Source organism: Perognathus longimembris, chromosome 5, assembly GCF_023159225.1.
Source record: "Perognathus longimembris pacificus isolate PPM17 chromosome 5, ASM2315922v1, whole genome shotgun sequence".
In the NCBI taxonomy this organism is placed as follows: Eukaryota; Metazoa; Chordata; class Mammalia; order Rodentia; family Heteromyidae; genus Perognathus; species Perognathus longimembris.
Window position 1 is genome coordinate 8,947,538 of NC_063165.1, and position 20,398 is coordinate 8,967,935.

Below are 20,398 nucleotides of genomic sequence, written 5' to 3' on the forward strand. Positions count from 1 at the left end.
ATAGTAATATTGTACTGTCTGTCCTAGAAAGTGAGGTGTGACCACACAATTAGACTTATATAGCAAATGAAGTAACATGGTGTGATGTTTCAAACTGTCTTTAGGAGGTTGTGTGTGTGTGTGTGTGTGTGTGTGTGTGTGTGTGATTTACTACATTTTCCTCCCCAGCATGTGCTATTTCAGATAATGAAAGCCCAATCACCTTAAGTCTTTAGTTGAGCATTATGTAAACTAGAGACATCACCAGTCTGAGAAGATATGCAGTGTGTTCATGACATAAAGCTCTGATCTTTCAAAGCATGCAGATTTTTGGTTGCTTACTTCAGAGGTTATGACTTGCCTTTCCTGGCTTGTGTGTTCCTTAAGAGAACTGCATAGCAAATTGTATACCCAAGGCATTTTAGAAACCAAAGCTTTTAAAAGTTTTAATGGCATTTTGATGGTAGCATAGTAAAGCAGTTAAGAACATGTTTAGAGCCTGGTAGCATTGGTTAGGAGCTTGATCCTGTTGACTATGAACCATGTACTATTGGGCAACTTGCTTAAATTTCCTGGAACCACTTTTCTAATAACATATCCACATCATGAGATCATGTCACAACATAAAAATTCAGCACTCTTGCAAGTGCTTAGGTGAATACAGCAAAAGTCATATATATGTACATATATACATATATATGTACGGAAAAATGAATCACTGAAAAGTGCTTGTTATGCTCAGAATACAGCCTTGCACAGAGCAAACCTAGCATGGCTAGTTTTTTATTTTTATTTATTTTTCAAATTTTTATTACCAAACTGATGCACAGAGAGGTTACAGTTTCATACGTTAGGCATTGGATACATTACTTGTACTGTTTGTTACCTCGTCCCTCATACCCCCCCTCCATCCTCCCCCTTTCCCTTTCCCCCCATGAGGTGTTCAGTTCACTTACACCAAACAGTTTTGCAAGTATTGCTTTTATAGTTTTTTTTTTTACCCTGTGTCTCTCAATTTTGGTATTCCCTTTCAATTTTCTAGTTCTAATACTAGTATACATGGTTTCCAATATACTCAGATAAGATTACAGAGATAGTATAGGTACAACCACAGGAAGGTGATACAAGAACATCATCAATAATAGAAGCTACAGATATACATGGGACGTTGAAAGTAGTTACAACTGTGTTATAACAATCGTTTCCATAACATGGAGTTCATTTCACTTAGCATCATCTTATGTGTTCATAAGGGTATAGCTATTGGGCTCTTGTGATCCTCTGCTGTGACTTGCCTAAACCTGTACTAATTATTCCCAATAAGAGAGACCATAGAGTCCATAGCATGGCTATTTATTATTACTAATATTTAAAATATAAACCATTACAAAGTAATCAAGTACTTGATTAAGAATTTCTTCCTGGGAAGTGTGAGAGGAAAAGAAGCAAATAAAAACAAGGGAGAAATATATGTATATGCTAATATCTCTATGCCTATGTATAGTTTTCTTTCTGATCTTGGGTAACAAAGCAAGACACTCTTCAGGTGTTTTGTTCCTGAAATGGGAAGAGGACTGGACACTTAGCTTTTACCCTCTCTGTCTAGTCATACAAGAAGCACTGAGCACAGGGGAACAAGAAAGATAAGCCAAGGCATTTCCTTTCCTTATCGCTGTGACCCATAGTCAAAGGAAATAGGCCACCTGTGACAGAGGAGGAGCACTCCTGCCAATAGGAGATAAACAGCTTTGGGTGATTTCACACAGTCAAACAAAGGCAGTTTGCTTTGACATCTCATGAAAGATTGGCCCTGGCATTTATCAAGATGGTTTATTCATGAGAACCATTGTGAGATACTCATTAAAAAAAAAATCAAGATTTCCAGACTCTTATGGCAATGCTGGGAGAGGAAAGCTCCGGGAGTTCTGAATGTCAAATCTGTTCCTCTGGAGAGATCCTTCCATCCTTTTCCATTTGACAACCCCCAGTCTTATCCTTGAGCAGGCAGTGGAAATACCACTGCCACCTTATGGCAACATGTCCAAATTACAGGTTCCAGTGTCTTTTTTTTTTTTTTTGCCTGATAGGACCAGAAATTATTGGCAAATAACTGGCCTGCAGTTACATTTAATTTGGAGTCATTACTGCCCTTGTCTAGTCCTATTTAAAAAAATTATGTAGCATCTGATATACAGTCTCTATAGTTCACACCCTTGAGTTGACAATGCCTCTTGCCATTTAAATTTATTCCTTTAATTAAAAAAATTGAATTTGAAAATAGGTTTTTACTTTTGGTTCCCTATAAGTTCATACAGATAAAGTGAATTCATACAGATAAAGAAGTCATACCAATTCACTGAATTTTCCATAGGTAGCTCTTTTGTCAGGTGCCCTTGTTAAAGAGATGTCTAATGGGAATAATTGTTTCCCCACTGGACCCTGTAGTTGTCGAATAAGGATACATAAGCAAGATGACTTTATATGTGGAAACTTTTCTTACTTTTAGGGAATCAAGAATTTTTATTCACATGTAAAAACGATTTACTCTTACATATGAAACTTGGAATAGGTATTATTTTTTTTTCTCAGCTCCAGTTCTTTTTGGGTTAGCATCTGCAAGATAAATCATCATACAGAGAAAAACAGGGCCAAGAAGGAGCACTGAACTCCTAAGCATCATTTTTATTTTATAGTAGATTATGGCATTCGGCCTTATTTTTTTTTCCAGGAGTCAGTATACACTGAGTAAGGTATAATGTGATTTTGAAATTGGGCATCATTCTACTTGGTAGGAGTGTGGCAATTCCACAAGAAAATAGTTTGGCAATGTCTAATTTACATCTGAAGATCATATGATTGCCATAAAAAATGAAATGTGTGCCGACAGAGATGAAAGCTCATAAACAGAAGAGAAGAAAATTACCAGTAAATTGTCCCTAGCCGTTTTACCTGGTGCCCGTGTAACTTCCTTATGAAGACTGGATCTGATGCTTCTTTGTAGCAGTGCTTTAAAAAAAAAAACCAAAAACTCAATATATTGAAGTGATATTTACATAACCCCAGACAAGCCATTTAACAGCTAATGATTCAGTAGTATTTAGATATTCACAATGTTTTGTATAGATGACCTCATTAAGTCTCAAATATTCTTCATCCCCAAAGAAAACTCTCTACTCATAAATAATTTGGCATACCAGTGTTCTGGATTGATAGACTGAATTACTTTTGAGAGGTTTATAGTATTTCAGCCTAATGTTTCAAAATGACATTATGTCAAAAGAGCTCAGTCAATGGCCTGGACTCAAATTGAAGTGTGTATATTCTTACCAAAGCGCTTTGTTCCGCCCCCCCTCCTCTCCCCTCCTTCCCCCTCCTCCTCCCTCCTCCTAGTCCTCCCTCTCAATCTCTCTCTTCTAGCTATGTCAGTTGGGAGGTGTTTATAAGCAGAGGGCTTAGAGACTCAAATGATAGAGTCTCACATGATGCACGGAGGACAGCAGTTAAATGATGGACCATTGATGAAAAGAATTCAATGACAAGTCCAGGATGATTACTGGCTTTGAAGATAGGACGCAACCCTTTGTAAACAGAAAAAAAGAACCCACAAAAAACATGGGCAATGAATCTGTGGGTTTCTATATATGCACTTTATTAGAAAATAATAGGACTACTTATGCAAATTGGTGGGTGCCAGGCCCATGAGCTCCAGGTATAAAAAGCTCTGTGCAAGAGGAGACCTTCATTCAAAACTCAAGTAACTCGCTCTTTCCCATCTAGCCAAATCCCTCTCAACACCTGCCACCATGACTCGTTACTTCTGCTGTGGTAGCTACTTCCCAGGCTATCCCTGCTATGGAACCAACTTCCATGGGAACTACAGAGCCACCCCTCTCAACTGCGTTATCCCTCTGGGCTCTCCCCTGAACTACGGCTGTGGATCCAGTATCTACAGCTCCCGGAACCACTGCTTTGGTGGCAGCAACTTCAACAATCTCGGTTGTTGCTACGGCAGTAGCTTTTACAGGCCCTGGGGCTCCGGCTCTGGCTTCGGCTACAGCTCCTACTGAACCAAGGGCTCAGAGGACGACAGGAATTTCCTCCACGAATGTGAGCAAAGAGCAACCTCAAGAACAATGTCTCTCTTCCCACCTCGCCTGCAGATGTGCTTGGAAGAGCTGACTTCTGACTGTGGTCCTGTTCTTCCATGATGCTGAGCAAGACACCCAGAATTGAGAGACCAAACCAAGTGTCATCTACAGCCAAAAGAAAAAAAAAAGAAGATACATATATTTTTGGAACATACTCGAACTTTAACAATGGAGCAAGTGCCTTATTCCCCAGTGTTGCTCTGCTCCTGTATTATCATCTTCAATATCCACATTTCAAGTTGAATGTGGGTAGGAATCGGTTTTCCTGTTAGTATCCTAATAAACGTTATTTCATTCTGAACCCATATTTTTGTCTTGGTTACTTATTTTGCTGTGTTTTTATTTTACTGTGCTCTTGAATTAATCAACAAGTTTCAATCTGTGATACTTTTTTGGGGGGTGCTGGTCTTGGGATTTGAACTTAAGCACTGGGTGCTATCCCTGAGCATTTTTTGCTCAAGGCTAGCACTCTACCACTTGAGCCACAGCTCCATGTCTGGCTTCTTTTTTTTGGTTGTTAGTTGGAAATAAGAGCCTCACAATCTTATTTGCTTGGGCTGGCTTTAAACTGTGGTCCTCAGATCTCAGCCTCCTGAGTCGTTAGGATTATTGGCATGAGCCACCAGTACCCAGCTGAAATTTTTAATTTTAACCAGATTTGATGCTGATTTTATACTGTGCAACCTGGGTAAGGTGATGCTAATCATGTTTTCTTTTACACTGAGATATCAACTGTAAACATTTATTAGAAATGTCCCAAATTTAAGTGAGGTGTCTGGCTTGGTTTCTCAAGAGGCTGAGATAGGAAGGATCATGGCTGAAGGCTGGCTCAGGTACATGTTCATAAGACCTCCATTTCAACCAACAGCTGGGTATAATAGCCATGTCTTATCATTCCAGCTGTGTTGGAGGCTGAGATCGAGAGGACTGTGTTTCCAAGATAGCCTGGGCAATATGCGTTTGAGATCTCATCTCAATAGAAAAGTACGTGCTTATCGTTATAGTTAGAATAAGGAGTATAAAGGAAGGAATGTGGACAGGGCTGGTCCAGAGGAAAATGTGAGATCTTAAAAATAATTAAAGAAGCAAAGGTCTAAGGGTGTGGCTAATGCAGAAAAGTGTCTATTAAGTTTAAAAAATTGAGTTCAGACCCCACCCCAAGACTGTAAAAAAATTCTTAAACATAATTCAATTGTTGGTATTTCACTATGTCGATTATGAACAGGAACATCTCTAAGTTGTTGGAAGACTGACACAATAAAAGTTTCCTTTTCTCCTGAGTTAGTGATATGACTTTATTTTGGTTTGCCTTTCCTACTGTTTCTAATCTCAGCACTGGTGAGATTTGAACCCCATAGATGGTTGGAAGAACTACAAGAGGATTTGTCTTGTGTTTTTCCCCTCTCCTTTGTGGTCGTTTTTGTGTTCTGTATCGTTTGTCTTGTGTTTAAATTTATCTGTTTGGGGGCAGGCGAGGAGGAGCACAGAAATGGTGAGACAATGGGTGAATAAATGTAGCAGTGACCCTGTGTTGAAAATGAACTCTACAACTTGCGGGAGGTGAAGACTGGAGGGAAAACTGTGAGAAAGTAAGAGAAGACACTGTTAAAAGAGAAATGTACTCATTCCCTAACCTATGGCACTGTAACCCCTCTATAGGTCACATTTACAATAGCAATAGATTAAAAAATGTGCATATGCCCCCCAAAACACAACTCAGTGGACTTAGCTGTGCAGATCTTTCCTTAGGAATTCCCAAGATTGTTGCTAATAAGGGGAAATGCATTATTAAAATTAAAGAGCACATTTTTTTCAACAATGGCTTTGATTTCCCTACCTTCTTCACCTCTGATGATAAAGAGAGCTAGTAATGAAAATGAAGCATTGATCTTTTCAGATGACAGTTGCTATTGAAAGCACTTGCAATGAGATGTGATCTGCACTTAACAAATGATTCCTAGCATATAGGGAAGCCTTTCTTCTGTCGAAGCAAAACTACTTTGAATTAAAAAAAAATACTTAGAATTAATGCCAGTTTCTTCATGTGTCAGGTGTTTATTGTGCTTTTGCCTCTGAGAAGGTGCTAGATGAATTGTCCATTGACTTGAGTTGTTAAATCTCTTCTTTATAGGGGCAAACTCTTGTATAGTCCGTTGTAAATTCCATTTATTCATACATCAAGAATTATTGGTCTCTGGCCACTGTGTTAAGAATTCTGAGCCTATTAAAACGCCTAAGCGGATATAAACTGGTGTGAGAGGAGTTGTCTCCAAGAGGAAATTTACTAATTAAACAGATCCCTACCATGCTATCTCTTAATATAAGTGGCACAGGTAAATAAAACATGATCCTTATTCCCAGGACTATATATTTGATTTAAAGGGCATTTGGTATTTTTCTATTTTTCTCCTACCAAGTGAGCTACACATGAGTATCCAAAGACAATTATGGCCATGGTTGTTACTCACATTTCAGATGGAAGAATGACACATTTTGAGAAGGTGCCCTGGAGCTCTGTGTATGGTGACAGAGTTTCATCTTCTGACAGAATTCCTTTAAGGTATGAGACAGACTGACTTGTGGTCTCTGAGTACCACTGTGAAGTGGAGGTGGTCAGACGTGTGCTTCTTTTTATTCCAGTCCATATGCTTCACGTAGATTTCCATGGAACCACTTTTTCTTTTCTGGTCTGGCGCTGATCTTCACATTTCTCTTAACATTGACTGCGAATCTGTTTTGGCAGAGAGTCAGAAGGGACGGTGGGCTTCCTCTGTGTTTGTTGCTCTTTTCATGGCGGCTGCAGTGCTTTCTTTGTTCTTTCTGTATTCTGCCCACATCTTTTTTTTTCCCATCATCTAGAAATTGAGTCCATTTTTGTTCAACAGATAATACTGACACGATTCTTCCTGACACGGTGACATCTATAAACCCTTTCACTCTTTTACTATAATTTAATGGGTGAGGAGGTGAGGAAAGGGGGTGAGGAATCTTAGTTTGCCATCTTGAAACACCCACCCACACCCCCACACACCCGCACAAAGGGGTTTGTATGGCTACATTCATTCTTGGGCTCCAAGGGGTTGATTTCTACAGGGGCTTGTGCTCCTTCTCCCTCTTCAAGGATGGCAGTAATAGCATCCCGTATTCATTCTTCAAGACTCCCCTGTCTTCCTCTTTTGCTTGTAAGGGTTGATGTAATTAAGCCTGGGCCACTTGGATCTATCAGAACACTCCCCACATCTCCAGCTCAATGGATACACCAACCTTCGTTTCTTCATGTTGAGTAGCAGAACATCCACAGCTTCCTAGACCATTCTTCTGCCTGTCACAGGTCCTGTCAAGAAGCAAGCCTAATTCCATGACTGGACGTTTTAATAACTTTAATTTAGAAGGCAGAAGAAGGCAAAATTTGCAGTTAATGAAGAAACCACAGTTGCTGAAGATTGATATATAAGGCACAGCTGGAGTTTCCACCGTGTTCTTCTGTTTTTGGTTTAAAATAGTGTCTTCAAGTAGTTGTACATGGGAGTTGCCATTTAACAAAGCAGTTTATGGAAACAGTACATCTTTTTTGAAAAATATTTTTATTGTTATTATAAAGGTGATGTACAGAGGGGTTACAGTTATATAAGTCAAGTAGAGAGTACATTTCTTCCTGGTCAGTGTCAACCCTTCCCTCCCTCTCTCCCTGTGAATCCCTCTGGTCCCCATGCTTAACTTACATACTTCATTTTCCACGTGGTGTCTAATGAGTAGCATCCTTTGTCCCTCGTTTCTGTGCTTCCCCTTTCATTCCTGAGGACAGATAAATGAACAGCAAGACTAAAAGAAGAGTAAAGAGAAGGAAAACAGCAACAAAGGAAAAAGAAACAACCTCTTGTTTCCATTTCCTCAAGTTCATTTGGATAAATATTATTTCATATGATATAATTATTTTATATGACTTTTTGTATTATTTTAGATGCACATAGACATTGCATCTTTGTTCCTCTCTTAAGAATATCCTCCCTTGGTCTAACTGTATGTGAATGTCTAGAATCCTGTATAATTTACCACGCTCCAGTGTATATTAGATCTAACTTCCACATATGTGCCATTTGTGTCTCAGAGCTTGGCTTACTTCCCTTAACATGATTTGTTTTAGGTCTATCTAGGTCCCTGGAAATGACATAATGCAATGCATCTCAATCAATATCACTCCTTTCAATGTTTTTACCCATCCCTCCCCTCCTTCCCCTTTCCCTCACTCTTCCCTGCTGCTGTTTATCTTTTTCACCAGTGCCTTCATTAACTGACGGCCCAGCTTGCTTTACTGTGCTGTGTACTGCAGAAGTTCCTCAAGGAAAGCACCATGTTTTATTTAACGTTATTTTGCAAGCTTCATAAATATTTGCTGAATTAATATAATTATAGGAAAACCCTAGGGAATAGACCTAACTGCTTGCTATGTAAAACATGGTTTGCTGAGAAATATAGATATGACTGGGGAGCTTGTCTAAAGTGAAGAATCTTACGCTTCTCCTCAACAGTGCACTTTAATAAAATTCTAAGATGTTCACTGAAATGTAGTCGATTCAAGGGAGTAGTCACATAGTGTAATTCCTTAAAAAGGCAAAGGCATCGTTCAACTAAATAAGCACCAGGTAGTCATTATTTGAAAGGGGATGGGGATGGGAGTGAGATTAAGGGGAGAGAGGTAAAGGAATGAAGTGGGGAGGTGCAGACAAGAGTTCAGTCTGTATACTAAGATATTAAGAAGAGCGAGGGAAGGGTGAGAATGTTGAAAGGGCTGATATTGATCGAGATGTACTGTATTCATAAACTGCTTTGTTAAATGGCAACTCCTTTGAAAACTGTTTAAGGATAATTTAAAAAACTTAAAAATAAAGCTAGCCCAAGAAGGCAAGTCTGAGACTCTTACCTTCAATTAACTACCAAAAAGCCAGAAGTAGAGGTGTGGCTCAAGTGGCAGAGTGCCAGCCTTGAGCAAAAAAAAAAAAAAAAAAAAAAAAAAAGCCCAGCAAGAGTATGAGGCCTTGAGTTCAAGCCTCTGTAGTGGCACAAAAATAAAAAGAAATCATAGCAGACAAAAGATTCTAAGGTGATTTTTGGCCCATAAAAATTGAACATTGGCTGATTCCTGTTGGCTCTCATCTCTAAGAAGTAGAGAGAGAGAAGTACCTCATGCGTTGACTCTTAAAGTGTATATGAAATATTGATAATATGTTCATCTAAAAGAACAAATTGTACAAGAAATGTACCCACTGCCTTACGTATGAAACTGTAACTCCTCTGTACACCACTTTGACAATAAGTAATTATTCAGAATAAAAAAATAGAAAATTTGCACTTGAAATTTATTTTTTTTCTTTATTGTCAAGGTGAAGTGCAGAGGGGTTACAGTTTCATATGTAAGGCAGTGAGTACATTTCTTATCCAACTTGTTACCCCTTCCCTCATTTTCCCCGCCTCCCCCCTCCCCATCTCCATCTCCTTCCCATGAATTGTACAGTTGGTTTACACCATACAGTTTTGTAAGCATTGGTTTGTCTTTTTATCCTTTGTCTCTTGATTTTGATATTCCCTTCCCTTCTCGAGTTCCAATACACATATATATGTGTATTGAAAATGATTTTAAGGCCAAGAACTGGTGGCTTATGTCTGCAATCTTAGCTACACAAGAGACTGAGATGTGAAGATCATGGTTCAAAGTCATCCTGGGCAGTTTCTTGCCTGTGAGACTCCTATCTCCAATTAACCACCAGAAAACTGGAATTGGTACTGTAGCTCAATTGGTAGTGTGCTAGTTTTGAGCTGAAGAGCTCAGGGATAGTGCCCAGGCCCTGAGTTCAAGCCCTGTCCCACCAAAAAGATTGTGAGACTGGTATTTGCAATTAACCACCAAAAAGCCAGAAATAGAGCTGTGATTCAAGTGGCAAGACACTATCTTTAAGCAGAAATGCTCAAAAGCAGCGCCCAAGCCCTCAGTTCAAGCCTCAGGACTAGTTCACACACACGTACACACACACATACACATCTTTATACTTCTATCCTAGTTCTGTTGGTATTGTTTACAGGTAAGCAAAATTAATTTTTATTTGTATTGACAATAGACATTATTCAATGAAATTATTGTAGAAAAGTTCCCAAACATAGGGAAAGAAATAGGCATCTAAGTACAGGAGGAACTTAGATTTCTAAGCACACAGATCATCCAGATAAATAAACTTCCCAAAGAAATCTCAGAATTAAATTGTATGATAGATCACCTGGACTTAACAACAATGCTAGACTACTGTATCTCCCAATAGGAGAGTACACTTTTTTCTTACCAGCCCTTGGAATTTTTGCCAACATATGTCAGACTTTGGTTTATAAGCACATTTTAACCAATAAGAGAAACTGACATAATTTCTTATATCTTTTCAGATCATAATGAAATTCAATTAAGAATTAATAGTAAGAGAATCCATAGAAACTATAAAAACATAGAGACAACTTTGAATGAACAGTGAGTTGTAAAAAACTTTGAGATTGAAGCAATAATAATCTCCCAGTAGGGGAATGACAGATTCATTGACAAATTCTACTAGACCTCACAGAAGGACATGGATATTTTCCAAACTTTTCCATGAGACAGAAAGAAAAAAATTGCTTCCAAACTCATTCTATGAAGAGAGTATTTTACTCATTCCAAACAGAGACACAGATTCCCAGAACTATAGACCAATCTCTTTGATGGGTATAATTTTGATACCAAAATTCTCAATAAAATACTTGCAAAGAGAATTTAACAGCATATTAAAAAGATGGTACACCATGATCAAGTTAATTTTATTCCAGTTATGAAAGGTTGGTTTAATATATGTAAGGCAATAAAGGGAATGTAGCACATAAATAGAATTACTGACAAGAATCATATAATTATCTCAATGCACAAAAAGCTTTTCACAAACTTGACATCCTTTTATGATAAAAGTTTGGAAGAAACAAGGAATAGAAGGAATGTACCTCAAGATAACAAAGGTTATGTGTGTCAGAGCAACAGCCAAATTATAGTGAGTGGGGAAAAACAAATTATTTCCTCTACATTTAGGAACATGACAAGAATATCCACCCTTTGTACTCATATTCAGTATATACTACTAGGAATTTCTATCAAAAGCAATAAAGCAAGAGAAAGAAATAAAAAGGATCATAATATGTAAGAAAGAGGCCAAATTATCTGTTTGCAGATGACTGGATCATAAAAAGGGGATATGACAGTAAAGGACACTAAAGATTCTACCCCAAATTCCTACATCTTATAACCATTTTGGGCAGGGTACAAAATCTGTGCCCCAAATCAATAGTTTTTCTGTACACAAATAATGAACTGACTGGAAAGAAATCAGCAGAACAATTCTAGTCACAACAGCCTCCAATAGATACTTAAGAATAAAGTTATACAAGGAAATAATATATACACACAATTAAATACCTACACAATACATCTACACATTGAACAAGGAAATAAAAAGTAACACTAGCTATAGAAAGACACGTGAATCCTATGGATTGGCAGAATTAATATTGTGAAATGGTTGTACTACCAAAAGCTATCCCCATTAAATTTAATGTCCATCAACATCCTCATGTCAGCTGCGTAGTGGTGGCTCATGCCTACATTTCTGGCTTCTCAGGAAGCTAAGATCTCATGATTCGAAGCCAACCCAGGCAGAGACAAATCTACACAGCTACAGTCATCTGATTTTTGAGTTTAATGTCATAGGAAAGACAGTCTTTTCAGCAAATGCTGCTGGAAACACTGGAAGGCTTTCCCAGAAGAGAAATGCAGAAGGCTGAAACTAGTGCCTGTCTCAGGCCCTGGACTAATAACAATTCAAAGCAGATCAAGGATCTGATTAGAGGAAATGATTACAGGGAGGCGTGGGGAAAACACAAGAGCATATTGGCCCAGGCAATCACTTCTTAAATAAAACTCTAATAGTTTAGCAGATATGAGGCAAGGATGGATGAATGTGAGTTTATTAAGCTAAAAGCTTCTGATCAGCAAAGAAATAGTCATGAGACTGAAGAGACAGCTTACAGAATGGGAGAAAATCTTTGTCAGCTATCCATCTGACAAAGGCTTAATAATTGGAAATATACAGGGAGCTCAAAAAGTCAAACCCCCAAAGAGTCAACAACTTAGATAATCAATGTGCAAATGGACAAAATAGATAATTCTCCAAAGAAGAGGCACAATAAGTAATAAGTACATGAAAACATGTTCAACATCTCTAATATCCATGGCCATGAAGGAAATGTAGATCACAGAGATAGGGAGTTCATTGCATCCCAGTGGGAATAGCTGTCAACTACACCAGAGATAACAACACAGACTGAAAAGGATGAGGGGGAAGGTATTTCTCTTATTACTGATGAATAGATCATGAACATGTGGTATATATACACAATGGAACATTATTTAACCACACATAAGAATGAAATTCTGTCATTTGTTGGAAATGGAAAACATTATGCTGAATGATGCATTATATGATTAGAAAAACTAAAGTATATGTTTTGTCTTATATGTGAATGCTAGGTCTAAAACATCCATGCATGCATACATATATATATATATATCCATGCATATATTTATATATGCATATACAGAGGGTGGGAGACACACACATATGTATATTTGTATAGAGAACAGAGGAGAGCCACTTAAATTGTATCAAGAGTACTGTCCCTTTGATAAAAGGAATTACCTCTTTATTCTAAGACTTGCCAGGAAGTGAACATTTTTGGATAGTCCATTAAAAACCCAAAAGTACTATGTATTGTTGTCTCTGAAAATGCATTGTTTTTTGTCATACATAATTTTCTTTTAGTGACTTATCACTGAGGCTCTGCCATTATCTTTGACAGTGGTGTTTGCAAGATGTCCTGTTTTTCTTCTCCCCATCCCAGTTTTGCTCCCCTCTTGGTAATTTGCTTTCCAAATGAGCCTTAGTATTTCCATTTGGAAGTTCCTATGACCTTGGATGCAACCTTTGAATTATGATCTTCCCTTATAAACAACTTTACATTTTAAGAGAATCTTTGGAACACTGCAGGTTTTAAGTTTAAATTTAGTTTTTTCCCCAGCAAAGATATGAAAGAAAGTATGCTTTTTAAAAATGGATAAGCTTGGCGTGTATTTGTTGATGGAAAGTCACAGAAACATTATTTTGGAGATTATAAGAAGGTCATGATATTCCTTAGACCTTTCAGAGGTCAATGAATGACTGAAGGTCAAGCTTCACTCATCCCTTGAGTCTGTTTTAGCATCAAGGTAGTAATAACAGACCATTATATCTTCTCCTTTGCCCTTTCAACTAACTCAGCTTGTGGCTTTTGTAAATTTATACATGCTTCCAGCTTCTGACTTAATGCTGCAGAAGAAGACCTTAACTTCTTCATTTGCATTTCCAAGCAGAGAGGCTGGATAACAAAGGTGACCTTCCCCTGCTACCAGAGATGAAGACCTTGTAGCCCAAACTCACCTGCCTTGGAATTACTTTTCATGTTGGCTATGAATCACACGTGAGGTGTTTTCTGACAAGAGTCCTTGAGCCTATTACATACACAGGCATTGTTGTGGTTTCTTATTTCCTAAGAAAACCACATGAGTTCCACTTCAAATAGGAGGCTTCATTAAATGAGGTTCTGGCTTGAACATAAAAGCCGGCTCAGCAGTGTGGCTGAGCCCCCAACGCGCTGAGGTAACAAAAGATCGAATCTGAGCCTTAAATTAGATCCAGTTCCATGTCTGCCTTTGTCAGCTGACACTTTTGGGGTCTACTTCCTAGTCATCACCTACAGTCCGTAGGCTAGGCTGTAGTGTTTCTGGATCTCAACTCTGTTGGCATTTTGAACCAGTTAATTCTTTGTTTTTTAAAAAAAATGGCTAATTGTACAAAGGGAGTTTGTTGTGATACTGTAATGCATATATAATGCCCTCTAATAAAATTCACCCCATCTACATTACTCTTTCTTACCCTACCTTTTAGCAGTTTTTCGTGGGTTTTATCATGCTATTTTTTGTGTATATAGACTTATTATTATATACAATAAATATAAAACTTTATATATTATATTCATGTATGAAATACATACTCATATGCAGATATACATTATATTATAAGTTATATAGTCTATATTACATATAATATATGTATAAAATATACCCGATCCTCGGGATCATCTTCCAGGTATATTATACCTCTCCTCATCCTTCCTTCCCCTTCTCTTAAACCAGATAAATCTGGCGGGGGGGTCCTATGTTCTGTGGACTATTGGGAAGTATCTCTAGGGCCTAAGTGGCACCAAACTACTCCTAATCATTGTGAAAAAATAAAAAAAAATTACTCTGGGCTCCATTGAGTTCAGTTGTTGAAGATAAGTCCCACCAAGGCTGCTTGTTAAGCCTATCTACCGGAGGACGGGACTCTTTTTAGCCTTTCATTGTTTTACTTTCAATGAATTTGAGTCCTTTATTTGGTTAAAGGGTCTGGTGTTTCAGTTGCCTTACTACAGAACATTACAAATTTCTCCAGGCATGGTCTTTATGGGATCTCTTGGTCTTCTGTTGGGAATGAGCATTTCTTGGCCTAGACGAACAGAATCAGGATCCTCAAGGGATTTGCACTGCAGGCAAGGACCTTGGGAGGTTGCTGTGCAGTCTGATTGTTAAGATGATTAGGGTACTCACTCTTTCAGGGTCTCAGCGATTCTGCTGGGATTTGCCTTGCTGTGTTTCGTTTATCAAGGGATGGCAGCTGGGAGCTTATTAGTTTGTCTTAGCAGGATAGGTGATAAGGTGAGCAAAAGTACCTTCTCTAGTTCACATGCTTAATTGAACAAATTTTAATGAAAGAAGGCTGCATCAGCTTGTGGGTGATTTTGATGCTACATTCCTACAATGTGGAGGGCGATAAGTCCCAGGAGATCAACTCATCTAATTTTATAGTTGAGCAAACTCAGCCCTGAAAAGTGATTTGCTTAAATTCTCACATTTTAAGCAAGTGTGTGGCTAACCTAGGCTTAGTATGTCCTTTCATTAATTTATTCAGCTTATATCTACTGAAAGCCCACATTGTGTCCAGCAGCGATTAAGGTGTTGAGGAATGAAGGATGAACCCCTCCCCCCCCCAAAAAAAACCCCAAAACCCAAACCAAAAAAAATGTGAGTTTTGTTTTCACGGAAACATGCATGCTGGGAAGGGAGAAAGGTGTGGGTGATACAGTCAAAGGTAAAATGGCAGCTTTGGTAAGTGCTACGTTCATGAGAAAGATGATGACCAGCCATGATAGTCCTAAAGGACGTGATAGAGCAGCTTCTGACAGTTACAATGGAATTGTTGGAAGAAGGAAAGGAAAGTGATTCCGTGTAGAACAAATAGCCCATGTGCAATCTTAAGAACAAAGAGGTACATTATAAATTTGCAGAACTAATAAAGGAGGAAGGAAGAGGAGGAGGAAGGAAGAGGAGAAGAAGGAGCAGGAGGAGGAGGAGGTGGAGGAAGAGGAGGGGGAGAGGGAGAGGGAGAGAAAGAGGATGAAGAAGGAGGAGGAAGAGGAGAAGGAGGAGGAGGAAGAAGAAGGAGGAGGAAGAAGAAGAAGAAGAAGAAGAAGAAGAAGAAGAAGAAGAAGAAGAAGAAGAAGAAGAAGAAGAAGAAGAAGAAGAAGAAAAAGAGGAGGAGGAGGAGGAGGAGGAGGAGGAGGAGAAGGAGGAGGAGGAGGAGGAGGAGGAAGTTGTTCTTAAGTTGAACAAATTGTATACTTTCAGATAATTTTTTAAATGACAAAACCAACTTGATCTTAGGCTAAAGCAATAGATGTTAATTGAAATTCCTTTAGATTGTTTTCCTTCTAAGAGTGCTATTTATGTTGAAGTACAACTCCTTCTTTGCCAAAGAGGTTGAATTCTGGCTGTGAGTGTGGCCTAGTGGTAGAGTGTTTGCCTCGCATACACGAAGCCCTGGGTTCGATTCCTCAACACCACATATATAGAAAAAGCCAGAAGTGGCACTATGGCTCAAGTGGTAGTGTGCTAGTCTTGAGAACAAAGAAGCCAGGGACAGTGACAGTGTTTAGGACCTGAGTTCAAGCCCCAGGAATGGCAAAAAAACAAAAAAAAAAGAGGTTGAATTCTTCTCTAAGTGTACTTAGATAATCATTCTGTAAACAGGGCATGTCACATTAATTGGTTTCTGTAAATTGGACCATTTTTGAACATGAGGAATACATTTTACTTAAGCCATTGGTATGTGCCCCTTCTAATATAATGTTGATTTTTTCTTTTTTTATGTTTTATGGAGGATTTTAAAATCTGCACTCATCAGGGATATTAATTCATAATGTTTTTACCTTTTGGGGTCTGGACCTTGTTGGGACCACAATTTTCAGGGTGAAATGTGGACCTTGTTCTTATTACTTAAATTTTGAGGAAGGATTTGAGAAGCATTGGTTTTAGTTCTTTAGTTCGTAGAATCCAGCAGTGAAGCCACTGGGTATATTATTGTTGTTGAGCTTTTAAAGTAATTTTTTAACTTCTGATTTAATATCTTTCCTTATTATTGGACTGTTCATATTTTCTTCACTATTCCATTATTCATTTTGGGTAGGTTGGGTGCTTCTAGGATTTACCCATTTATTACAATTTACTTGACCTATATGCATAGTAATGGCTCTCACAGGGTTTTAAAAATATTTCTGAGGCTTCAATTATAATACCACCTTTTACATTTCTCATTTTATTTGAGTCTTCTTTTCCTCCCTTCTGTTGATAAAGGTTTGTAAGTTTATCTTTAAAAAAAAAACAGCTCATAATATTGTACTGTTCTCCAGACTATGTCACTTACTTATGCTTTCATCTTGATTTCCTTTCTTCAGTCCATTCCAGTTCCTCAACAAAGAAGGTAAATTTGTTAGATATTCTTCTGTTACTTATGGCAGGGTTTGTTTCTACAAACTTCTCTCAGAACTTTTGCTTCCTTCCATGTATCTTAGTATTTTGCTTTCTCTTCAGTGTGGCTGGTCTTGGGGTCATTGTTGGAAGACTGTGTGTTTCATTTCTACATTTCTGTGCAAATTTCAGTCTCCTTCCTGTGATCAGTTTCTCCTTTTATATTGTAGGTAGAAAAGATGCCGGCTATATTGCTAATGTTCTTAAAAATTCAATCCTCACTTTGTGGTTGAATATATGACCCATCCTAGAGAATAGCCTGTGTGTGTTTGAGAACATTCAATAATCTGCTTCTGTTAAATGCAGTATTCTGCGTATATCTTGCTCAATCCATTTGACTGGCCAGGATAGTTCAGATCCAATGTTTAAACTAGGCATGAATGAACTTAGACATTCATCTAAACCTTTTGCATTATACAATGATATTTAATATTTTTCTCTTTTTCAATTGTTTCAATTTTTTTCTTCTTTTTTGTTATGAAACAGAACAATATAATTGTGGAAGAAATATAGTGTAAATGATCCTTTGTTAAGTAAACCATCCATTGTTAAGTAATGATCTTCTGTTGAATTTTTTAATAGGTAAAAAAGAAGCTGATTTCAATTGCTTGGCCTTGTTTAGCTATAGATCACAAGCCACTGTTTGATTTTTTAAATATTGAGTCACTACAGGCAGCTGCGCAGCTTTATGAAGCAAGGTGGTGGGGCAGTACTGTAGGTGTTTTCAAAAACGCTTGTGCTGTAATTAAACAATTAGTGGTTAGAATGCTGGCATAGTTTTGTATTTCTCCAGAAGTCTAACCTTGCCCTTGGATTCAACCCAGGCCTACCCCTCTAGCTGTGAGAGAAGAGAGGAAAGTTGACTCTGGGATATTGAGTAAGAATTGGGGCTACCGTGTAATTCTTACTTGTGATATCACCTCCTGCAGTATTTCCTTCCAGTCTTTCTACTTCAGTGTACCTTGTCTGTCATGTGTGGTTTAAGTTTTACACCAAGGTCTCCAGTGGGGAATCTCAATGCAGACCTCTGGGGGGTATTTATCGGGTCTTGCATGATTCACGATGGAGATGTGTATTCCTATCCCTCCTTTCGCTCAGACTTTAGAAGTGAATTTCTATTAGAAGAGGGATGACTTCTTTGCCTTCATATCATGGGATGCATTCTCAAAATAAAATAATATTGACTTAATATTGTCTGGTTTTTAAAGTGTGTCTATGTTCTTGTGTAAATTTTCCTACTCATTTTAATTGATTTTTTGTATTTTACCTTGCTATTTTTTTCTTTTTTAATTTAATTTTACTGTCAAGGTGATGTTCAGAGGGATTACAGATATATATATATATATATATATAGTAATGCGTACATTTCTTTTCTTACTTGTTACCCCCCTCCCTCATTTTTCTCCCACCTTCCCTCCCCCAGCCCACCTCCCACCTTGAGTTGTACACTTAGTTTCTAACATATTGTCTTGTGAGTATTGCTATTGTATTGGTTCAGCTTTTATCCTTTGTCTTGCCATTTTGGTGTTCTCTTTCCCTTCTCTAATTCAGATAAACATGTATACGATACCCAGAAAAGTATATCAGACCAACAAATTACACTTGTTTGACATATTGGAATAAATCCACAAACTCTATTTTTGTCTGCTCATGTAATATTAATAATTCAAGAATGTGTCTAGGTATGTTAGATATATTTCAGGTGTGGACTATGATTAAGATGATTTTTTTGACCAGTTTTTCCTAAGTAGAGTAATTTTGGACAGGAAAAACAAAAATAATGGATGTTTCTGAAAAGGCCTATGGCATTTGTCTTATATTCTCCCCCAAACAGAACATTTTAGGCAAGCAACCACTAAGATCCACTCTGATCTTGAGATTGACTCATCATCTATTTATTATTTCATTTACTATTTCATTCAACACGTTTCTTTAATCTTAACTGTGTGTTGTGGAAATTGAAAGAGCCAGAGGATGGAAGAAAACCTAAGGAGGGCTCAAACTTCCTTGGCGTTGCAAAGCCTGCTTACTGACAATTATGCAGAGGGTCTAGAAGACCGAGTGCTTTGAAGCCACCGCAATAATTTCTTTTAGAAGGCACGTAATTTGTTTGAAGGAATCTTCTCCCTGCATTATATCACATGGAAGCTTTCTTAAGCAACCGTAAAGACTCTTAAGCAAGAGCAAAGCAAATTAACGAGCTTTTGGTGGTACAAATTGGTGTCAAGAATGAAAATAAAGCCCGTCTTGTTTTTTGTTGTTTTAACCACACCTCATGGCCAGGGTATATAAAGGAAGCTCTCGGGCTAGGGAATCCATCACACTTCATTCTCCCCTGCTACCTCAGCCTTCCATTCCTTCCATCATGTTCTACAACGATTTTGGCAGCTCTGTCTTCCCCGGATGCTACTGGGGCAGCTACGGCTATCCTCTGGGGTACAGCGTTGGCTGTGGTTTCGGCAGCACCTACACCCCAGTAGGTTATGGCCTTGGCTTTGGTTACAATGGCTGTGGTGCTTACAGAAGATACTGGCCTTATGCTCTCTACTGATTTGCTGAAAACCTTAAGGATAGAATCTTCGTGCCCCCGAAGGCTGAGTTGTCCATCTCCAGGCTCTTCCTTTATCTGCTTCTTTCATCCCCATTGGCTTATCAACAACCATTGGCTCCACAACCTCCACGTGGCTGCTTTTGACACGTAGCACCAAAGTTTCAAAGGAAGAAAAAGAAAAAAAAATACAGATGACGCTTTAAGCTGCCTTCCTTGCATGATACTGGTTGGGACATTTTCCTGAAACTTGACAACCATGTTGACTTATATTCTTCGATTTTCCTCTCCCACGTGCTTCTTGTTTTGATGGAGTTGCTGATATGCCTGTCAAATTCTCAATAAATTTTTTCTGAACTCACTGGATGTTTTCATGCTTGGGTGGAATTGCCTTCCTCTGTGGGTGTGTGTTTTCGCTTTGGTCAAGTGGGGAGGGAGGGAGGTGTGTTGTTCTCAATTTGGGCATGTAAAGCAGAGAGGAAGTGAATGACCCTTGATTCCGTGGTTGGGAGGGTGGGATACTGGTGATGATCCTTGTGTGAATGAACTTAGTATGTAAATTAGACTAGGATCTGGAATGGTAAGGGAAAGGTTTTCCAGAATTAAAGCATGGTGTTCCATTAATAGGATGGTGTTGTCTTCTCATCTCATTATCCATGCTTGTCCCTGAGAAAACCCAACACAGCAGGGACATTTCCTTTAATTCAGGTTGGCATAAATGAA

General features: G+C 38.3%; 2 protein-coding genes across 2 annotated transcripts; both read left to right on the forward strand.

The window, feature by feature from the left end:
* Positions 1-3,782: 3,782 nt before the first annotated feature.
* Positions 3,783-4,046, forward strand: LOC125351189 (keratin-associated protein 7-1). The gene has a single exon (XM_048345897.1). It carries the CDS (start codon positions 3,783-3,785, stop codon positions 4,044-4,046), a length of 264 nt encoding a protein of 87 aa, XP_048201854.1.
* Positions 4,047-19,492: 15,446 nt separating this feature from the next.
* On the forward strand, positions 19,493-19,678 carry LOC125351190 (keratin-associated protein 8-1). The gene has a single exon (XM_048345898.1). The coding sequence runs from the start codon at positions 19,493-19,495 to the stop codon at positions 19,676-19,678; it is 186 nt and encodes a 61-aa protein (XP_048201855.1).
* Positions 19,679-20,398: the final 720 nt, after the last annotated feature.